Consider the following 18,118-nt stretch of genomic DNA (forward strand, 5'->3'; position numbering starts at 1 on the left):
ACACCCAGGACAATGGCAAGGCTGCGTGTATCGCTAAGGTCTCACTTACTGGAATACACACGTGAAGAACAGTAATTGGAATATGCGAGCCCAGCTGACGTTCACCATGACAGTTGTAACTTTAGTAAAAATGGCAGCATCAGGGAAGCACCTGCTTGAGGTTCTGAAGAAGGGATTCCAGAACTAAGTCAGGGCGCCATCTAAATGATCTCTAGGCTTCCTTTCCACCCTGAGATCCAGAAACGCACAGGATTTCTTTGAACTGGCTTCTTCATCCCCCGTTAGTAGTAGTCCCTGGAAGCCACTACTGGGAGCTATGCCCAGGGCAAAATCGCCCCCTCCCCTGCCTACCCACCTAGAGAGACGACCTCTCTCCTCTAGGAAACTCATTTCTGGGGCCCACACCTAAAATGTCTTCAATATGGAAATCCAAAGAGTTAAGTCTCCTTAAAAATCGATCTTATAAGTGCATAGGTTTTGGTTCACAGGTGACGCTAATGGCGTAGTTTGGAGTTCGGTTGGGGATAGTGGGGGAGTAGGGGGGTGATACACAACACAGAAAGTTAATGGTTACCTGCTGTGGTTTGCCTTAGTTTATTCAAACGTTAACTCATTTGCTATAACCTTAAATAACAAAATAAAATCCTAGAAGAAATGGAAGTTTGTTTCTTTCCATGATCTTGACATTTTAATCACTGATACAATTAACTGCGGATTGGCCTAAACTGCTCCAAAGCTTTTTCAACCTGCTAATTAAATTTGCCCTCACTGCCCTAATAAAAATTCTAGGAAACCGTGGGCTTCTGAGCATACTACACAGGATGAGAGAATCAAATCTACCGAGCTCCAATCTCCTGCGCCACTTAATCAACAAAAAATGTTAACAACGTTACATTTTTTTTTAAAGATCTAAGTGGCTTCATAACATGGACGTTGCAAGCCTTCCCACGATGCTCAGTGAAGGCTTCTGACAAGAGATTAATGAGCTGTTAACCGCTATCTTCCAGGCCTGGCGATTTTGGCTTCTCCCCCTACTTACATGGGCCGTGCAAAAAGCAGGAAGTATCACACGCCATGCTAAATGGGGCTGCCACGCTCAAACATCCTCACCTTTACTGTCTGCGATCCAAGCCACTCTATTAGCAGGGAGAAGAATCTTGGCTCGCTTCAAATCTCCCTCATCTTTCCATTACTTCAAGTGGCAGCCCTTCCCCACTCCTTTCTTTGCATTAAGTACTAGGAGCTGAAAGACGCAATCAATTTAACAGTTCTTCTGCCCATTTACATTACTTATTTGTTTTAGCAGTTCCTCTTTACCACAAATCCCTCCTTTGCCCATTCAGGTCTGCATACTTAACATAGATTTAGTATTTCTCTGGGCCAAAGATCATACGCTGAGTTTTTCTTTGACTGGAAGACAGAAGAGATGAGGAGGGGGCAGGATGTCTGGAACCCCTTCGTTCTCGTGGATGAACAATCCTCCATACATTGTCAAAAGCTTAGCTCAGCACCCCCACGTTTCAGATCCAACGTGCAGGGGGAAGAACAGGAGAAGCGATTAAAACGCACAGCGCCCATCTGGATTTCAGACACTGTCAGACACTTTCCCGACCTTGTATCATAAAACTTGCTTGGTGGCCCGGTGGTGGAGCAGGGAGTTGAACCCAGACACGGAACCCAAGTCCACATTTCATATAAGTCATGCCAGGAGTTATCGACCAAGAGTCCACCACACAGAAACCAACTCTCAAGTCCTTCTACTTCTTTTTACCTCCTCCAGCACTTGGTGGACATGTTCCGGATTTGACTCACAATCCTCACACCCAGACAGGCAGGAGCCTGGCAGTGCTGACTCCCAGCTCCTATCCCGGACTGCACACCTACAGACCCCTGCAAAGGCAACTTCTCTGTTCCCCCAAGCCTGAACATTTGCAAAATGCTAAGCCCTCAGGGAGAGAGTCTTTCTTTTTTAAATCAGATATAAAGTGAAAATGACTAGCTTCCCACCACCACCCAAACCAAAGGGACAGAGCTTCTGGATAGAGCTCAGACACTAAAGGGACAGAGCTTCCGGACAGAGCTCAGAAAGCCTTTTCCTGCATGGAGCCAAAGCTGTGGGCAGTAGATACAAATGATATCTAAGACAAACAGGCTTTGGACAAGTGGGGGGCAGAGGAGGGGGCGCTGGTTAGGACCTCAGCCACCATTCAGATGTCTGCTTTTATGAAATCATGTACTCCAAATTCCAAACACCTTGCCAAGTTTTGGAGCGCAACCCATTCACAAGTTGAGGGCCGTGTATACAATGCCAGGCAAATAGTATTGAGCAAGTGTAGACGTTCTTAATGAAAGGCCTCGATTTCACTGGAGGCAAATATTCTTTCCATGCAAAGCCCCAAATACGGAACTCTCCCCCTCTTTTGCTCATAGCACTCTTTGCCTCTCCTCTTCTTTTGGCCAAAATTCTGGAGCGCCTCATTACACAGCATAAATTGTCTATCTCTAGCCTTTAGAATGTCATGTGTTTTATCTTATCTCATAACAAAATCACAAGTTTCATTCACATTGCATGAAACTTGCCCTAAATAGACAGATCAACAGAAACAGTGGAGATGACTTTGGCCAAGCAACAAATGTGAAAACCTGCAGAAACACATTAAGACCTAACTCAGATGGCTCTTCCAATTCAAGCCTCTTCACCCTCTTCCTTACCACAGGAAGGATACGTACATAACATATTCTCTTCCACTTCATTACTAGAATGGTAAGGGGGAGCAGGAGACCCAGAATAATTCACAACTCAGCAGAGGTTAAGGACTTACCCTAACCGTGTGTAAGTGTACACGTGCTCTCTCTTGATCCTTCACGCGTGCAATTGCTCTTATACTTGATTGATAATTAGTTGGTTTAGTCATTCCAGCTAGAACTGCTTCCATCATCCAAAAGTATTTCATCTATCCCTTTTTAAAATTCCTAGACTAGAATGAGGCAGGATTCGTGCCTAAGATTAGTGCTCTCCCACCTGCCCTTCCCTGAGTGGAGACTCCGTAGTCGCGACATCCCAGACACCTCCGTTTTCTCACAACCCAGCCTCCCCATCTTCACAGGAACCAAACTACTCACATGCTGCCTGTCCAGAGTCAAGCCCATGTGGGAGATGGACTTGTGCAGGATATCTTTTCCATGGGCCTCCCTCTGGCAATGAAGGTAGAGAACCAAAATTTATAAACAGGGCTCAAGTCCTAACCCACAAGCGGCTTACTGTCTATTTGCAGAAAGACACACATGGCAAGTAAGCAAGGTCTTCTGAAACGACTGTCGGCAGACAGAGGAAAATGATCACTGACCAGAGAACTCGGCAATGACTCCATACCAGCACATGAACAAGCAGGTGTATGCGCCCTCCTCTGTAAGGGAGATGTGGGGAAGTCTCATGGAAGAGCAGGCTTGAGCCAAGCTCTGCAGAGCAAGCAGATGATGGTGAGGGACAAACCATGAAGAGCATGGCAACGTTTGCTCCAGCTAAAACTCACCATGATGCCCACCAAAGCCAGATCGCCTAGAACCAAAAATGCACAGCAAAACATACTGAACTCCCAAACTACTGAGAAAGTATTTTCATTTCACTTCGATCAAGTCAAAAGTGCTTCTGAGTCCAAAGCAACTCAGCAGTATCGTTGGTAGCATCAGTCTCTTGCCATGAGAGCAGGAAACTCTTGCTGGGCTATCAGTTTGCTCAGATGCTGGATGAGGGAAAGCCTACTTTAGTTGAAAAGAATGATTTAGATGAATTTAAATTCATTCAACATAATCGTGTTACATCGGTGTTTCTCAAAGTACTTATGAATAATTCACTTTGGTAACAGCAAAAGCCAGACCAGAATAAGTCACTTCAAAGACACAAGACTTAACATAAATCCTACTGATTTTCCTAGTCTCAACGCCTTCTCTAACCACTTTTATTTCTTTCTACCCTATCACTGAGATGCTTTGCCAGCCTCCTATCTTACTTACATCTGCTACCAGCTCATCAGAGCCTGTGAATCACAGCCACCTCCTGGGACCCCACAGCCTACCACTCTCCCATCCTGTCCCTAAGGGTAGAACCCGTCCAAAGAGCAGGTCAACTGCTTTATGCCTCTGCAAGTCTACACTGACTGTTTCCGTATCTCCAGCAGCGTTGAATGAAAACTAGGGCCCATCTTCAGTTCCCCACACCCTGCTCTGCAATAAGGAATCTCAGAGCTGGAAGGAAATTCAGGGTTCGCTTGGTTCAAAAGAAGAGGAGACCAAGGAGCAGGGAGGCTACGTGGCTGGCTTCCAGCCACTGGGCTAAGGTGTAGTGAAGAAGGTCCGATCAGCGCTTTCTGCAATACATGACGCGTACACAATTTTCATGCAAGTTCCATTTGCTCGATCCGCTGCACTGCCTCCTTCTCCTTCCTGCCATTTGATGAGCCAGTCACCCACCTCTACAGGCTGCCTTCAGAGACAAGAAGGCACCGACCAGAGGTTTACATTTATTTTGCTACAGTGGAGGCACCTGCGACTAGAGGGTGGGGAGCTGATGGAAGGAGAGTCCAGGCTTCACGCTTTTTTGAAAATGCATGACATACACGAGGCTTGTTTACACACACAGACTCTGAATGAGCTCATACTAAACGATTCACAAAAACCACTCACCTTTTATTGATTAGCTGAAGTGGGGTCTGAACACCATCCTAATTACCATTTCCCTCTAATGACCACTTAAATGCCTTCTCCGGCGGCTCTTCAACTACACTCTGAGGCTTTCCATGAATGCGGTGCCCAGCAAGATAGAGCTGCAGTTACCCAAATGAACAGTATGAACCTTCCCACGGAACCAAAGCGAGCTGAGGATCTGAAGTGCCCCAAGCCCGCAGCATGACTGCATTCCAGGGGATCTTCCTGGGCATAGCAACGGGCAGAAGGAAGCAAGGCCCTGACAGCTATCTCTGTGGGCCCATCAGTAAATCTAAAATCAAATCGGGGCACCTGGGTGGCTCCGTCAGTTAAGCATCTGACTTCAGCTCAGGTCATGATTACACGATTCGAAGACTTGAGCCCTGCGTTGGGCTCTGTGCTAACAGCTCGGAGCCTGGAGCCTGGCGCCTGCTTCGGAGTCTGTGTGTGTCTCTCTCTCTGCCCCTCCCCTGCTCGTGCTCTCTCAAAAATAATTAAATCTTTTAAAAAAAGTTTTTTAAATCAAATTAATCCTGCAGAACAACTTTCTCTTGAAATGGTAGTCTGTTAAGTCAGCTTTGCCTGTTTTATCAATTGTCCATCATATAAAATCTGCTTTAGTTAAGCACCCCTAGATGTTCACCCTCCTAATCGCCATCTCTGGCATCCAGTGACTTTTTCATGGGGAGCCTTTTTTTCCCCAAAAACAAGAAATATTTGTTGGGCTGAAGAAGCATTCTTCTGAGAAAATGACACATTCTCAGAATTCCATTCACAAACGACGACAATGTCAAGATCCTTCAAGCCCTGACTGCCTATGAGTCTAAAAAAAAAAGATGGCCAGAGATGAGGTGGCAGGTGGGGAAGAAGGAGCCGGAAACCCAGTGATCTCAGAAGATGACACCACGCCACCTGGACCATGCTGCCCAGCTGGTGTCCCCTAGACTGTGCATGACATTATAAAGAGGAGGTAAAGAATATGCCATTCTACTTCCAGGCTTCTGTGGGTGGAACAGAGGATGAGGTACATTTTCCACAACCTTGCTTCAAACCTGTTCCAAAGCTTCCTTGACACAGTTATTCAAAACCCTTTAAAGGAAGTGCCTATGGATTACAAAATAATCCAATCATTTCAAGTTCACTGAAGGAGAGAACAAAAACTCTATCCCTACATCCTAACAGTCTAGGAACCTACCAGTATCATCTACTTGGCCAGGCATAAGGGGACCATTCAGAGGTCAAGAAATCAGAATGGAAATGTCATACCAGGTTACAACTGCAGGAAAAAGACTAGTCCCTTCTGACCTAGGGATCTAGCTATTTCCATTTGTCTCCATATTACTATTACTTCTACGGGGGTTGGGGGTGAGGGGGATTCCTAGTTCGAACTCTACGGCTCCCCAGAAAGTGTTTCTAATAATATCAGCCTTCATCTTGCCTTTTTTCTTGTATTGTAGACTATTTGCTCTCCATCTTCCTTTATTATTTCCCCACCCCTTTATACCACTAAGTCCAACTCCCTGGTCTCGGGCAGCTGCTAAAAACCATCGAAGCCCTTCGCATCTATCCGGAAATCCAGAATGGCGGCCCTGGTTCATAGATCCGCTGCCAAGGGCAGATGTCCGCATATCACAGCTGGGCCATCCTCCCTAGGGGCCCCTGGGCATGGGGGGCTTGGGCCCTAGGCCTGCACCGGCTCCAGCAGCTACAACCCCGCAAACTCCATCCAAGTCCCTTCATCAGAACTTGTGAAAACAAATGAGAGGCAGCTACACGCTGGGCCAGTCTGCACAGCCTTTTGTGCACAAAGCAACACAGAGTCCTCTAAACACGCTGCCTCTGTTCCCATCCCACGTGGGTTCCGTGAAAAATGGCACGAAGAAGCGAGAGAGGACCGGGCGGGTGTTTGTGACTGAGGCCAAGACACAAAGAGCAACTTCTGTCCAATAATGAGATGAAACAGAAGCCGGGCTTCCGGGAGAGGGCCTGACATTCCTGCACAGCATTTTCCCACCCACCTGATCCCCTCGAACGGAAGGAAGATCTAAGGGAGGACAGAGAGAGCCACTGTTTGTTTCCTGCACTGGGGGCGAGAGTAGGGAAACGAAACCAAACAAAACAGCCAAAACAGGAGAGGAGGCTGGGTGGGAGCACAGAGTGGTATGCATGAGCAAGTACACACACACACACACACACACACACACACACACACACACACACGGACATTGCGAGCATTACCCAAATGCATGAGCAAGTACACACACACACACGGACATTGTGAGCATTACCCAAAGAAGAGAAATAAACAGACACATGCTCCAGCCTGAAGTAGACAGTTGGCTACCTTTACTATGTGGGACCAGCAGTTGTCACAAATAAAAATATACATCCTTGTTATCTTTACCAAAAATCATGCCCACTCTGTAACCACTTTACTGCTCTTTGCAAAAAAAAAAAAAATTTAAAAAAAGATAATATTTAATGTTAGTATCAAACAAGAATCTTATTGTTGGTATTTCTTAAATTCTTCCCCACACCACACTTGCAAGTGAAATAAATTCATAGGGTTTGATAACCAAATAAACAGAGTTTATATGTAACTATAGAGGCCCCACTGGCATCCTGATATAGACATATGTACCTCACTGAATGTTCTTTAACGATACGGCTTATCTGGACAGACACAAGAATTTGAACAATTTGGATTAAATTAGCAAGAACCACTCCTACACTATGCCATGCTATTTATGATAATTGAATTTTTGCAATTTAGAAAAAGCCATAGAGAAAGACCATTTAAGATATGGCAGTAAACATACACATTCAATCCAGTTTAATGCTCAGAATTCTAGATGGTCTCAGAATGCAGCTCTCAGTTTAATTTTAGAAAGCCTAGCAATTGGCTAGCATTTCCCAAAAACCTACTATGTGCTAGGCAGGTTGTCTGGTGCTTTATAAGCTCTGTCCCTGCCCATCCCTGATTCACAAATGGAAGGTGAGGCCTGGCAACCTCATTCCCAGACCTGGGAACACACGAAGCTAATGAGTGTCGCAATTCCTCGACTCTTCTTAAACCTTTGCCATATGATACCCCCTGTCTGTACTAGAACGTGGGGTGTGTGTGTGTGTGTGTGTGTGTGTATCCCCCATTTTGTACAAAATTACATATTCCTGCAAATATCAATGGTAACACGCCAGGATGGTCTGTAGGGGAAAATCACACCTTCCAGGTGCAGAGCTACCTGAACATGCTTGGACATCAAACAGAAGGTGTGAGGCGTGTGATGGCAGGTGCTGTGTCCACGGAATCCACAACGACAACTGTCAAGGGTGGATGCCCCTGGAATGTCAGGAGTGAGACTCTGGCCAGCCCCATGACACCTAAGGACTGTAGAATGGTGTCTAAGCTGTCACGCAGTAGCACAGTCTGGATGGCCACGCTTCCTGCCTATGACCCACCCTTCTCCGCTGACCCCGGAAGCCCTCAGCAACCCCTGACCTGAGATGACAACCAACTCCCCACCGAGCTCCAAGAACCACTCAGTCCCCACTCCTGCTCCTGCAGAGCAGTTCACACGGTGACAGGGAAGACTCTTCCAAAGACTGAGAAGATAGGCCGGATGCAGACTGGAACCCAGAATGGTCTCGATTTTGGATTTGGACCCGAAGTTCCTTGGTCCACACAAAAGATTGCCATGCTTCTTAAATCAAGATTCCCAAGTTATGCACAGTGATAACCAGACGCCTGCTCTGTTTAATATCCTGTATGTCACAGACAGAAAGATCGCATCTCCTGCTATCCAGAGTTCCGGGAACACAGTGACTATCTCTGGTTTGCTCCCAGGCAGGGGCGCAGCCCATCACGTGACAGTGCGCAGAGACTCTCCTTCAGACAGCCTGAGTCCCGAAGTCACACCGTACGCCCGAAGGAAGTACAGTTTCAATTCATGGCTTACAGCTGCACCACGAGCCAGACCTAACTTTTGAACCACGCTGTGCATTCGAGTTGAGCAATGCAATCTAGGACAAGGTTAGCCACAGGCCCACATGAGCCACATCATTCCCACTCAAATGTCACACTGGCATACACATGAGAAAAGCAAGATAGAAATGGTAATGTAACAAAAGAGGCATTTTAGAAGTAGGAAGAAATCAGGACAATCTTTTATTTTTAACTTTTGTTTTTAAGCTTATTTATTTTGAGAGAGAGAGAGAGAGAGAGAGAGAGAGAAAGAGAGAATGTGAGTGGGATGTGAGTGGGGGGAGGGCAGAGAAAGAGAATCCGAAGTAGGCTCCGTGCTGTCAGTGCAGAGCCTAATGCAGGGCTCGATCCCACGAACTGTGAGAGCGTGACCTGAGCCGAAATCAAAAGTTGGACACTTAACCAACTGAGCCACCCAGGCGCCCCAGAAATCAGGATAACCTTACAAGTAGGCTCAACTGGTGCATTCTGAAGGGATTCCAGATATTTCCAAAGACCTAGAATTGTAAAACGTCACCCTAGGAGAGTTATTCTGAAAGTCTTTTTACTCAGTGAGATCCTTATTAAAAAACAAACTCCTGAAAGGGAGCCCAGGAGACTGACACCTTAATTAGGGGAAAATCAGCCAAGAACAAAGCCTTTTAAGGAGCCAGGCATGAGACGAAGAGATGGCGCTGGGCTCAGAGGTGTCCCAGAGAGCCACGGACACAAGCTGCTTCACCATCTTGGTAACAAGGGTCGAGAGTCTGGGAGAACAGAATGTGATCTCCATGCTTGACTATAAAAGGCACAGAAATGAGGCCCAGGGGCATGTGACCCCCTTCTAAATAAAGATCACCCCCACACTGGGAGCAGCTGACCAGAGCAGGGGCCTTCCGGGGGAAGACAGACAAGCTCCCACCACCACCACCACCACCACCACCACCAGCCCGGAGCCCGCTTGACTGGCTAGCTTCTCGTCTGGGATCCACAGACCCGTCTCGGCTCCGGCTAGAAAATGCAGGTCCGTCTCCTCGTCCACCCTGGGCAGTCCGGAGGGCCGGGGCACACAAGAACCTGGCAGCCGACCACACAGGAGTCCACAGAAAGAAACAGCCCTCATGGGAAGCTCAAAACTTGAAGGAGGAGGAGGAGGGTGGAATTAAGATGAAGTAGGCACACTGCATGCACAAGGTCTCAGGGCAGAGAAACCGTGCCCCTCACCTGACCCCACTTCAGCAGGTGATTTACAAACACTTAAGCAAGCCCCCCACTTCTGCCGGGGAGGCCAGGTGTATGAATCTCTAAGGCAATGAGGAAGGGCAACAGTTGCACTCCACACACCAATACCGCCCCGTGAGAAGTGTCTGATAAACAGGAACATGAGAACCTGCAAGGCGGGAGGGGCCGCGGGGAGGGGGGTGGGGATGTAGACATCTCTTTTTTTTTTAATAGTTTATTGTCAAATTAGTTTCCACATAACACTCAGTGTGCTCATCCCCACAAGTGTCCTCCTCCATGCCCATCCCCCCCTCCCCCCACATCCATCAGTCCTCAGTTTTTGTCAGCATTCAAGAGTCTCTCATGGTTTGCCTCTCTCTCTTTCCCCCACCATTTCCGCCCTTCTTCTACCTGCCTTCATTTTAAGTCCCTGATCTCATCAGTGAGATGGCTGTAAAATGTTTTCCTTTTGTCAATAAAGGGAGCCATTTACTGCCTTCTCATGCAAAGGCTCCAATCTGCTCTTTTCCTGCTTCCCCATTTGGAAGGCAGTGGGAAATGCAACAGACCCCGGACCACTGTTCCCAGCCAGCGCCCTTTTAATTGAAAAGAAGCCTGAGCCACCAGCAAAGCCAATTTGCGATGCGGCCAGGCTCGCCACCTTCATGAATTTGCTGGCATAGACCAGGCCTTCTCGCCGGCAATACAGGGATCTGAGTAGACCACAAGCTGTTCATCCTGATGGGTTAAAAAGGACTTGGAGACACTGGAGTTTAGTAGTAAATTTTAGGGGTTTTTTTCTTTTCTTTTTCTTTTTTTTCTTTTTGGTTAGAGGGCCGTCCATATCTGAAATCAAGTACCAGAAGGGCACTTGGGTAGGTCAGTCGGTTCAGCGCCAGACTCTTGATGTTGGCTCAGGTTGTGATCTCACGGTTCATGAGTTCAAGCCCCGCACTGGGCTCCTCGCTGCCAGTGCGGAACCTGCTTGAAATTCTCTCTCTCCCTCTCTCTCAAAATAAGTAAATAAACATTAAAAAGAATTAAAATCAGGGGCGCCTGGGTGGCTCAGTTGGTTAAGCATCCGACTTCAGCTCAGGTCAGGATCTCATAGTTCGTGAGTTCAAGCCCTGTGTCAGGCTCTGTGCTGACACCTCTGAGCCTGGACCCTGCTTTGTACTCTGTGTCTCCATCTCTCTCTGCCCCTCCCCTGCTCGTGCTCTGTCTCTCACTGTCTCTCAAAAATGAATAAACATTAAAAAAGTTTTAATGAAAACTTAAAAAAATACTAAAAAACTGAAATCAAGCACCAGAAAGCCCCAGTGGCAAGCAAACACCAGACGCTACCGAGGCAATTCACGAGGGCGTGAAGAGAACCACAGGTACTTTGAAAGAATCCACCCCCACGCCCTGGCTCCCTCCCTGCACATGGTTGGCTTTCAGCAAATAACTGCACAAAGTAAGGAACAGTGCCAAGCTCAACTTTTAAGATGTTTTCTGTACTTCTCCATCATCTTTGGCCTTGACTCATCCTGACAAGGGCAGCAGAGAAAAGAGCTCCTACCATCCACAGATGACCCTCCCTGCCAGTGACGAGCCAGAGACGGTGTTGGTGACGGAGCTCCTAGGTAGCAAGGACCATGAAAGTGACACAGGAAACATCCGCATTTCATAATCCTCGAATCTTTTGGCTTGCTGAGGGCTGTTATTACACACTGCTCCCTGCTCAAGGTGGGGAAATAGATCTTCCTGACAATAAATCTTTCGCAGAGCAAGTGTGTGCTCGCCCCTGGGGTGACACCCGTGCTCTCCAACACACAGAGGGCATGCCCAGAATTGACTCAGCAGTGCAGAAAGCACCATTGCCAGGTTCCTCTGCTGCAGGAAAGGCCCACCAGAGTCTGCAAAGTCCCAAAGTCCTCTGCCAGGTGGCAAGGAGTCTGCCGGTGAGGGCGGCCAGCTGGTCAACACATAGGAGCACGGTCACAGACCAGGGACACCACAGGCAGAAGGCAGACAAGCAGCTTGCCGCGGGCATGGCCCAGTGTCATGAGATGCTACAGGGTCCCACTACAGGATTTCAGGTAGGGGAGTCTGTCGGTCAGTGTGTGTCAGGGAGCTCACTGGGCCAAGGCAGGGAGGTTGGAGAGAGGCCAGGTCACTGAAAAGGGCAGAGGGGACTGCGGGGGGTGGCAGATCTGAGAAACATCTGGGATGGAAAGGGCTTGTCCTGCAACTGCAGGAGGAAGCATCCAAACACCCAAGTTTCTGACATGGGAGCTCGGAGCACAAGAACGCCGTCCCTGCAGAGAGGGAGTACAAGAAAAAGGCTTGGTAGAAGGGAGGAGACAGAAAAGACCAGCAGACCCTGAAACGCCCTTGGTCATCTGGACAGGAACGGATATGTGGGTCTAAAGCTTACAAAGAGGTCTAAGCTGAAGATGATATTTACACACTAGAGGCAGACAGAAGGATGCTGAAGCAGCAGATGGGACATTCTGGGGGACATGGGCGGTGAAGAGAGGCCAAGGATGGAAGTCTGGAGACCACCAGGTACTAAAGACTAAACCAAGGAAAAGGAGCCAGAAAAGCAGCGGCTGGAGATACCGCAAGAGAAGCAATATCAGGAGGCGGGTGGGGGGAGGACTCACCAGTGCTGAATGTCAGGACCACCAGTTACATTTTTACAGAAAGGGAACACTGTACATGACTTTTTTAGGGTCAATCATCCTTTTGGAGTAACCCAAGCCTGCATAAAACCACCTCTCTCAAATCATAAGACAACAGAGAAATTCCAAAGTGCACGGAGAACCCACGGAGTAGTCATTTCCTTGACGGGACTGTCTAGGAAGCTGCCTGCCACCCACCACCCAGTCAGGATACCTAAGGAGGAGCACAAGGGAGAGCGGCAAGTAAAAACTGCCTATCAGCACTCCGTGACTGAGGGCTTCTCCGCTGTGTCAGAAATTTCACACGCATCCTTGAGTTGGTGTAGCTCTCCAAATGTTCTCCCTGCTTCTGCGGGCAGCCCTGTGGAGAATCACTGAATGGGGCCCTTCCACACTCCACTGTCCTAAATGGCCATCTTAACTTCAAGGTAGACACTATGTCCAGGCTCCATGTCCTTCACCTGGCTCCTCAAATGACTCGTAAGCATCCTCCTGGAGAGGGTAGGGATATCACAGTGCTCAGCCAGGGAGACAATGGGGGACAGAGAACGTGTGGCCTTAGGAGTGCTCTAAAACAGCGCTCTCCAGCAAAAACAGAACGAGAGCCTCACCTGTGATTTCAAATGCCGTATGCAGTAGCCAGGTGCCAAAGTTAAGAAAGAAACAGGTGCGACTAAATAACATGTTTTGCTGAATCTAGTCTGTCCAAAATATTACCACTTCAACATGAGGTTGACATACGAAATAGGAATAAGGAGATACCTTACTTTTGCTCCGGACCCTGCTGCATCTTTGAAATCCAGTATATTTTATACTTCGAGTGGGTCTGAGTTTGGACCAGGCCACAGCTCGAGCTTGCAATAAGCCACAAGTGGCTAGTGGCTACCACGCCAGACAGCAAGGTCTGAAGGGGATCTATGTCAAGAGAGAGCTCTGATCCAATTAGCAAATCTCTTAAGAAGCCTGCCCATCCCCGCTGGACTTTTCCTGAAACTCCCAGAAGAAGAGAAGACAATTTCCTTGAATGCTGGTAGTAACTTTTCAATAAAGACTCCCTTGTAAAAATCTCAGAGAAACGTCAGCGGGACTGAGAACTGGCTGGGGAGAAGGCTGCAGGGTGCGGCCTTGGGGAAGCAGGTGTCCGGCCAACAGGCCCATCGGCATCAGCCATACCAGCACCAAGGCCCAATTTCGAACCCCTATTCTTTTTTCTGGTGCTTTTCCTTTTTTTTTTTTCTTCTAATAGTCCAAGCGCCCAGTGAGAAAGGCAGGATCTAGCCCAGATGAAGAAATTGAGGGCCAGGCAATTTAAATGGCATGCTCATTCCCGGTCCTGGCTACCAGACACCAGGCCTCGCCCTGCTTCAGGCTTCTCCAGCAACCAGCTGGTCAGAAACAGCCAACGATCTACAATAAAGCCAAGGTAAATGTTGACTAATCACTGAACAATAAGTGCCCCCCTAACGACTTTTTAAATAACACCTCCCTTTTGTACAGAGCTTGTGAGTTTTCAAAGCAGCTTCGCACACATTTGGTCGCCACTGAGGAATAACACAGGACTGCCTTAAGGAACGTTCTAAAGGTACCCAACCATGGCCCAGAAGGCTCGTCCAAGGTCACCCAGGCCACTTCTACCGCATCCAAGATCTTCCCACTCCACACGATGCCTCCCTTGCTGACGCCTTTTTCTTTTAAAATAAAATTTTAAAATGTCAAGACTACTTAAAAAGAGATTTTTGTTGTTTTCTCAAAACCAGTGGGTAACCTAATGATAGGGTACCGTTTTAATCAATCACAAATGTGACTTGAGCACAGTACCTTCCTCCAGCCCTCACCAACAGGGACGCTTCAAGTGGCCTGACGGCGTTGTTGGCCATCCAAGGACCTAGCTGCAGCTGGTGGGACCCCTTCCGTCATTAATCGAGTGTTTATGTACACATTGATGGAATGATAGCAAAAAAAGTATGAGCTGGGTCAAAAAAACCCATCCTTTTCCTGCTTCAACCCTGGCTGGAAGGGAAACAGAAACAACAGCTACCTGTGGGGTCTGGCCTTTATTTTGTTTATTTTATACACTTCATGGTTTAGGCAAGCCTACCAATTTGGGATTTCTTGGCTCTTCATGACTAGCTAGAATACATGAGCTCCTTGGGTCTTTAACTGGGCCAATCATTAAATAATAGCTATTTATAGCTACTATGCTGACTTCCAACCAGTGAGAGGAATCTTCCTGGCCAATATACCTAAACAGCGCTAAAAGCAACACAGCAAAGACCCAGAGACGCCTTCTCAGACCAAACAACTTGGGTCTCAAGTCATTGATCACAATAATTCAAGAGTCTGATTATACTCAAGCAAAAAATGAGTCCATTGCTAATAAACAAGAAGGTTCAGAATACCACCACGTGGGCCCCAAGGGCAGTGGGCACATTTCAGAATTCTTTCACTAGGTGATTTTATAAAATCTGTACAACTCTTGGTGGGAGCGGGGAGAAGGAAGGAAATGGAAGCCCCGGGGTATACAAGTGCACTCACTACACAGCTACCTCCAAGTACAGCCTGAATGTGGGATTCCTGGACACCAGTCCAGGGCTCTCCCCGCTTGGCCAGGTGCCCCATCATAAACCAGCACACCTAAGCATCAAAACATCACTGGGGACCAAGGAGAGAGTGGAGGTCCCCACTGTCACAGGATGTGAATTGAATTAGCTCTTTACGTTTCCTTCATTCAGCCACAGTCCACAAGCATTCGTGCTAAGGAAGTCCCACCATATCACAAAACATCGTTTTGTGCAAAGGATGAATGAGTCGATCCCTAAGCAGGCCCTGCTGGCCAGGGCACATGCACTTCCAATCACACCCGGTCACCTTTCTCATCAGAAAGCCAAAGCCAAAGGTCAGCCCACGAGCTCCTAGCCCAGAGGGCGGTGGATTATTTCTAGCACACAATTTGAATGGTCTTGACTGCCGCCATGCCACAGTCCCGCGTCCCGAGTTCCCGGATGCAAAAGGAAGCCAACCCAGGACCCCAGCCAGCACGACAGGTGGACTCGTCCTCCAGGCTGCGCCACCACGCCCTCCCGGCAGAACCCCCCGCAGAACCCGTGCGTTCCAAGAGGAGGGAGGGCAAGGGAGAGGAGGGAGGGCAAGGGAGAGGAGGAGGGGAAAGAGAAGCGACACGGGGAAAGCCACGGCAACGTCGTCCTTACTTTTCTGGCAGCGGTTTGTGGTCCAGCAGCGGTAGTTGTACTCATTGTTGATGGTAGTCTTCTCGCACAACGGCTTCTCCTCCATTGTCCCCGGACACAGGTCCCCGCACTCTTTTGGGGGCTTGTTCCCCACGATGTAGTTGTTGGACACTGCATCCAGGATCAGGGACCAGTCCACCGTGGAGAGGTAACAGAGGTCGGCATTTTTCTCAATCCTGATGGCCCCCCGGGTAATGTTCCTCAGATTGTAAAGCCCAATATCCTTGAGGTTGGTCATCTCAAAGATGACCAGGGCGTAGTTGTAAAAGAGTTTCCAGCCACGGATGACCGTGAGGTTCGGGAAGAGGTCCCCGAGGCTCTCAAGGCCGGCCACGCGGAACAGCAGCAAGTACTCGGTGATGACCGTGAGCTTGGGGAAGCGGTAGCTGCGGTAGTCCTCTGCCTTGGAGATAAGCAGGATGTGGAGGTAGCCCTCGATCACCGTGCAGTTCTCCAGGCGCTTCAGCTGCTGATAGTCGTTACGGATATCGATGCCCGGCCCGCAGACTGGAAGGGAGACAAGACGGCAAGGGTGACACATGTCTGAGTTAAAAAGGAAATCACTTTCAGAACTTCCCAACCCACAATATGGTCAGTTTTCAGGAAACCTATCATCATCATCATCATCATCAAAGAAATAAGACTCAGTACGTCACTGCAGATTAGCTTTAGGTATAGGGCTGCAGGCAGACTATCTGAGTAGCTAGTTGGTCAGCTGTCATTCATGAAGTGTCTACTCCGGACCAGATGTTGTGCAACACAGTGACAGTGGGGGATGCCATCCCTGTCCTACTTATGTGCAAACCACAGCTCCGAGCCCAGGGTCGCACAGGGGGCACGCACAGGACTCAAGGTTGCAGGCGCCAGAACTGCCATGCTGCTTACCCCCCACCCCTTCTGCAGAGCACCGGCGCCCAAAGTCTGAACAAACAGCTCAGTGGCCACGTAACGACAACTTCCTACCGCATCAAGCCTCAAGGACACCAAGCAGTAGTGGATACTGGAGAACAGTCACCCTGACCTAGAAAGTAGGGATACAAAGCATGTTCCCTCATTTCTTGTACCATCTGACGTGGGCCAAGTGGCCTTGTGTTCTTCCCCAATACTGCATGAATGTAGATACGAAGGTTAATTTACCCGAAAGGCAAGAATAAAAAGGGATATGCAATCCCAACTTTAGTATTTTATTAATCCAGAAAGCAGGCTTCCCATAGGAAGGTAGGCAACAGAATAAGCCAAAAGACAGTGAAAATCATCCATGTCTCAACATTTGAAGATAATCATTGTTAACAGTTCCTATGCCAGTGACCCTTTCTCTATTAAGTAATTTAATTAAGGTAAAGGAAATGGGGCAATAATATCATGTTTTCAAATACACCTCCTTCACTTAATATGAACACTTCACCAAATCAGTATATGTCCTTCTACATTATCACTTTGAGGAGATAGTGATTCTAGGCTGTGAATATGCACCATGAGTTCTTTTATTTTTTTAAAAAACTAACCCCCTACGGTAGGATATTTAGGTTATCTCCAATTCTCATCATAAGGAACACTCCAGGGAACACTGTGGGCAGATATCCAAGAAAATTTTCTTGGGCTAAGTCCCTAGAAGTAGAATTGCTGGACCAAGGCATTTGCAGACTTGAAAGCCTTTTGATAAAACAGCCTCAATACTTTAGACTTTTATTTTTAAAATTCTAAACACGTACACACATACACACACACATACACACCTTGGTTAGTACCCTTTCTTAGCCTTTAACAATCATAAACCTTCCATTAAATCTTCTCAGATAGAGTCAAGTTTTCTGACTGATGTAATTAATTAATTTGTGGCTCACTCAACACATATGATGCTGTAGGAGGTGCAAAGAAGTGGTACCTGCCCTCTGAAGAGGCTCATGGCCAATGCCAGGAGCTAAGACCCATGACAAACAACTGTCATATGAGGCAGAAGCTGGCCAGTGGTGTGCACAGTGCAAGTCCACTCTAGATGTGAACCGAACTACGCAAGACAGACAAGGGGCAGCCTTGGAGCTAGCTGCAGAGAGAAGGTCCTTTTTACTGTAGGGCCGAGGAAAGCCCTGCGCATGCCCTGGCTCCCAGAGGATGGGTAGGATTTAAAACTGGGCACTGACATTCCAGAGGCCAGAGAAAAGGGAAAGCGTATATACTCAAGGGACAGCAACATTGATGGCCAGGGATGTAGAGAAGAGCACAGGGAACGAGTCTGGTAGAGTCCAAGTCATGAAAGGTCACACGTGGGGCTGGAAACTTTCATCTCAGGAACCAGGAACGAGGCCCCACTCAAGACT

At 48.0% G+C, this 18,118-nt stretch overlaps 1 protein-coding gene across 1 annotated transcript in view; it reads right to left on the minus strand.

Annotated features, from left to right (window-relative positions):
* IGF1R (insulin like growth factor 1 receptor) overlaps window positions 1–16,676 on the minus strand; it is a 244,071-nt gene extending 227,395 nt beyond the window's left edge. Inside the window, exons 1-2 of the mRNA XM_077762414.1 lie at window positions 16,631–16,676; window positions 15,762–16,307 (exon numbers count right to left, since the gene is read on the minus strand). Of these exons, the coding sequence (XP_077618540.1) occupies window positions 15,762–16,307; window positions 16,631–16,676 (592 nt within the window). The remainder of the gene's footprint in view (window positions 1–15,761; window positions 16,308–16,630) is intronic.
* Window positions 16,677–18,118: the final 1,442 nt, after the last annotated feature.

Source organism: Crocuta crocuta, unplaced genomic scaffold, assembly GCF_008692635.1.
Source record: "Crocuta crocuta isolate KB4526 unplaced genomic scaffold, BGI_CrCroc_1.0 scaffold93, whole genome shotgun sequence".
In the NCBI taxonomy this organism is placed as follows: Eukaryota; Metazoa; Chordata; class Mammalia; order Carnivora; family Hyaenidae; genus Crocuta; species Crocuta crocuta.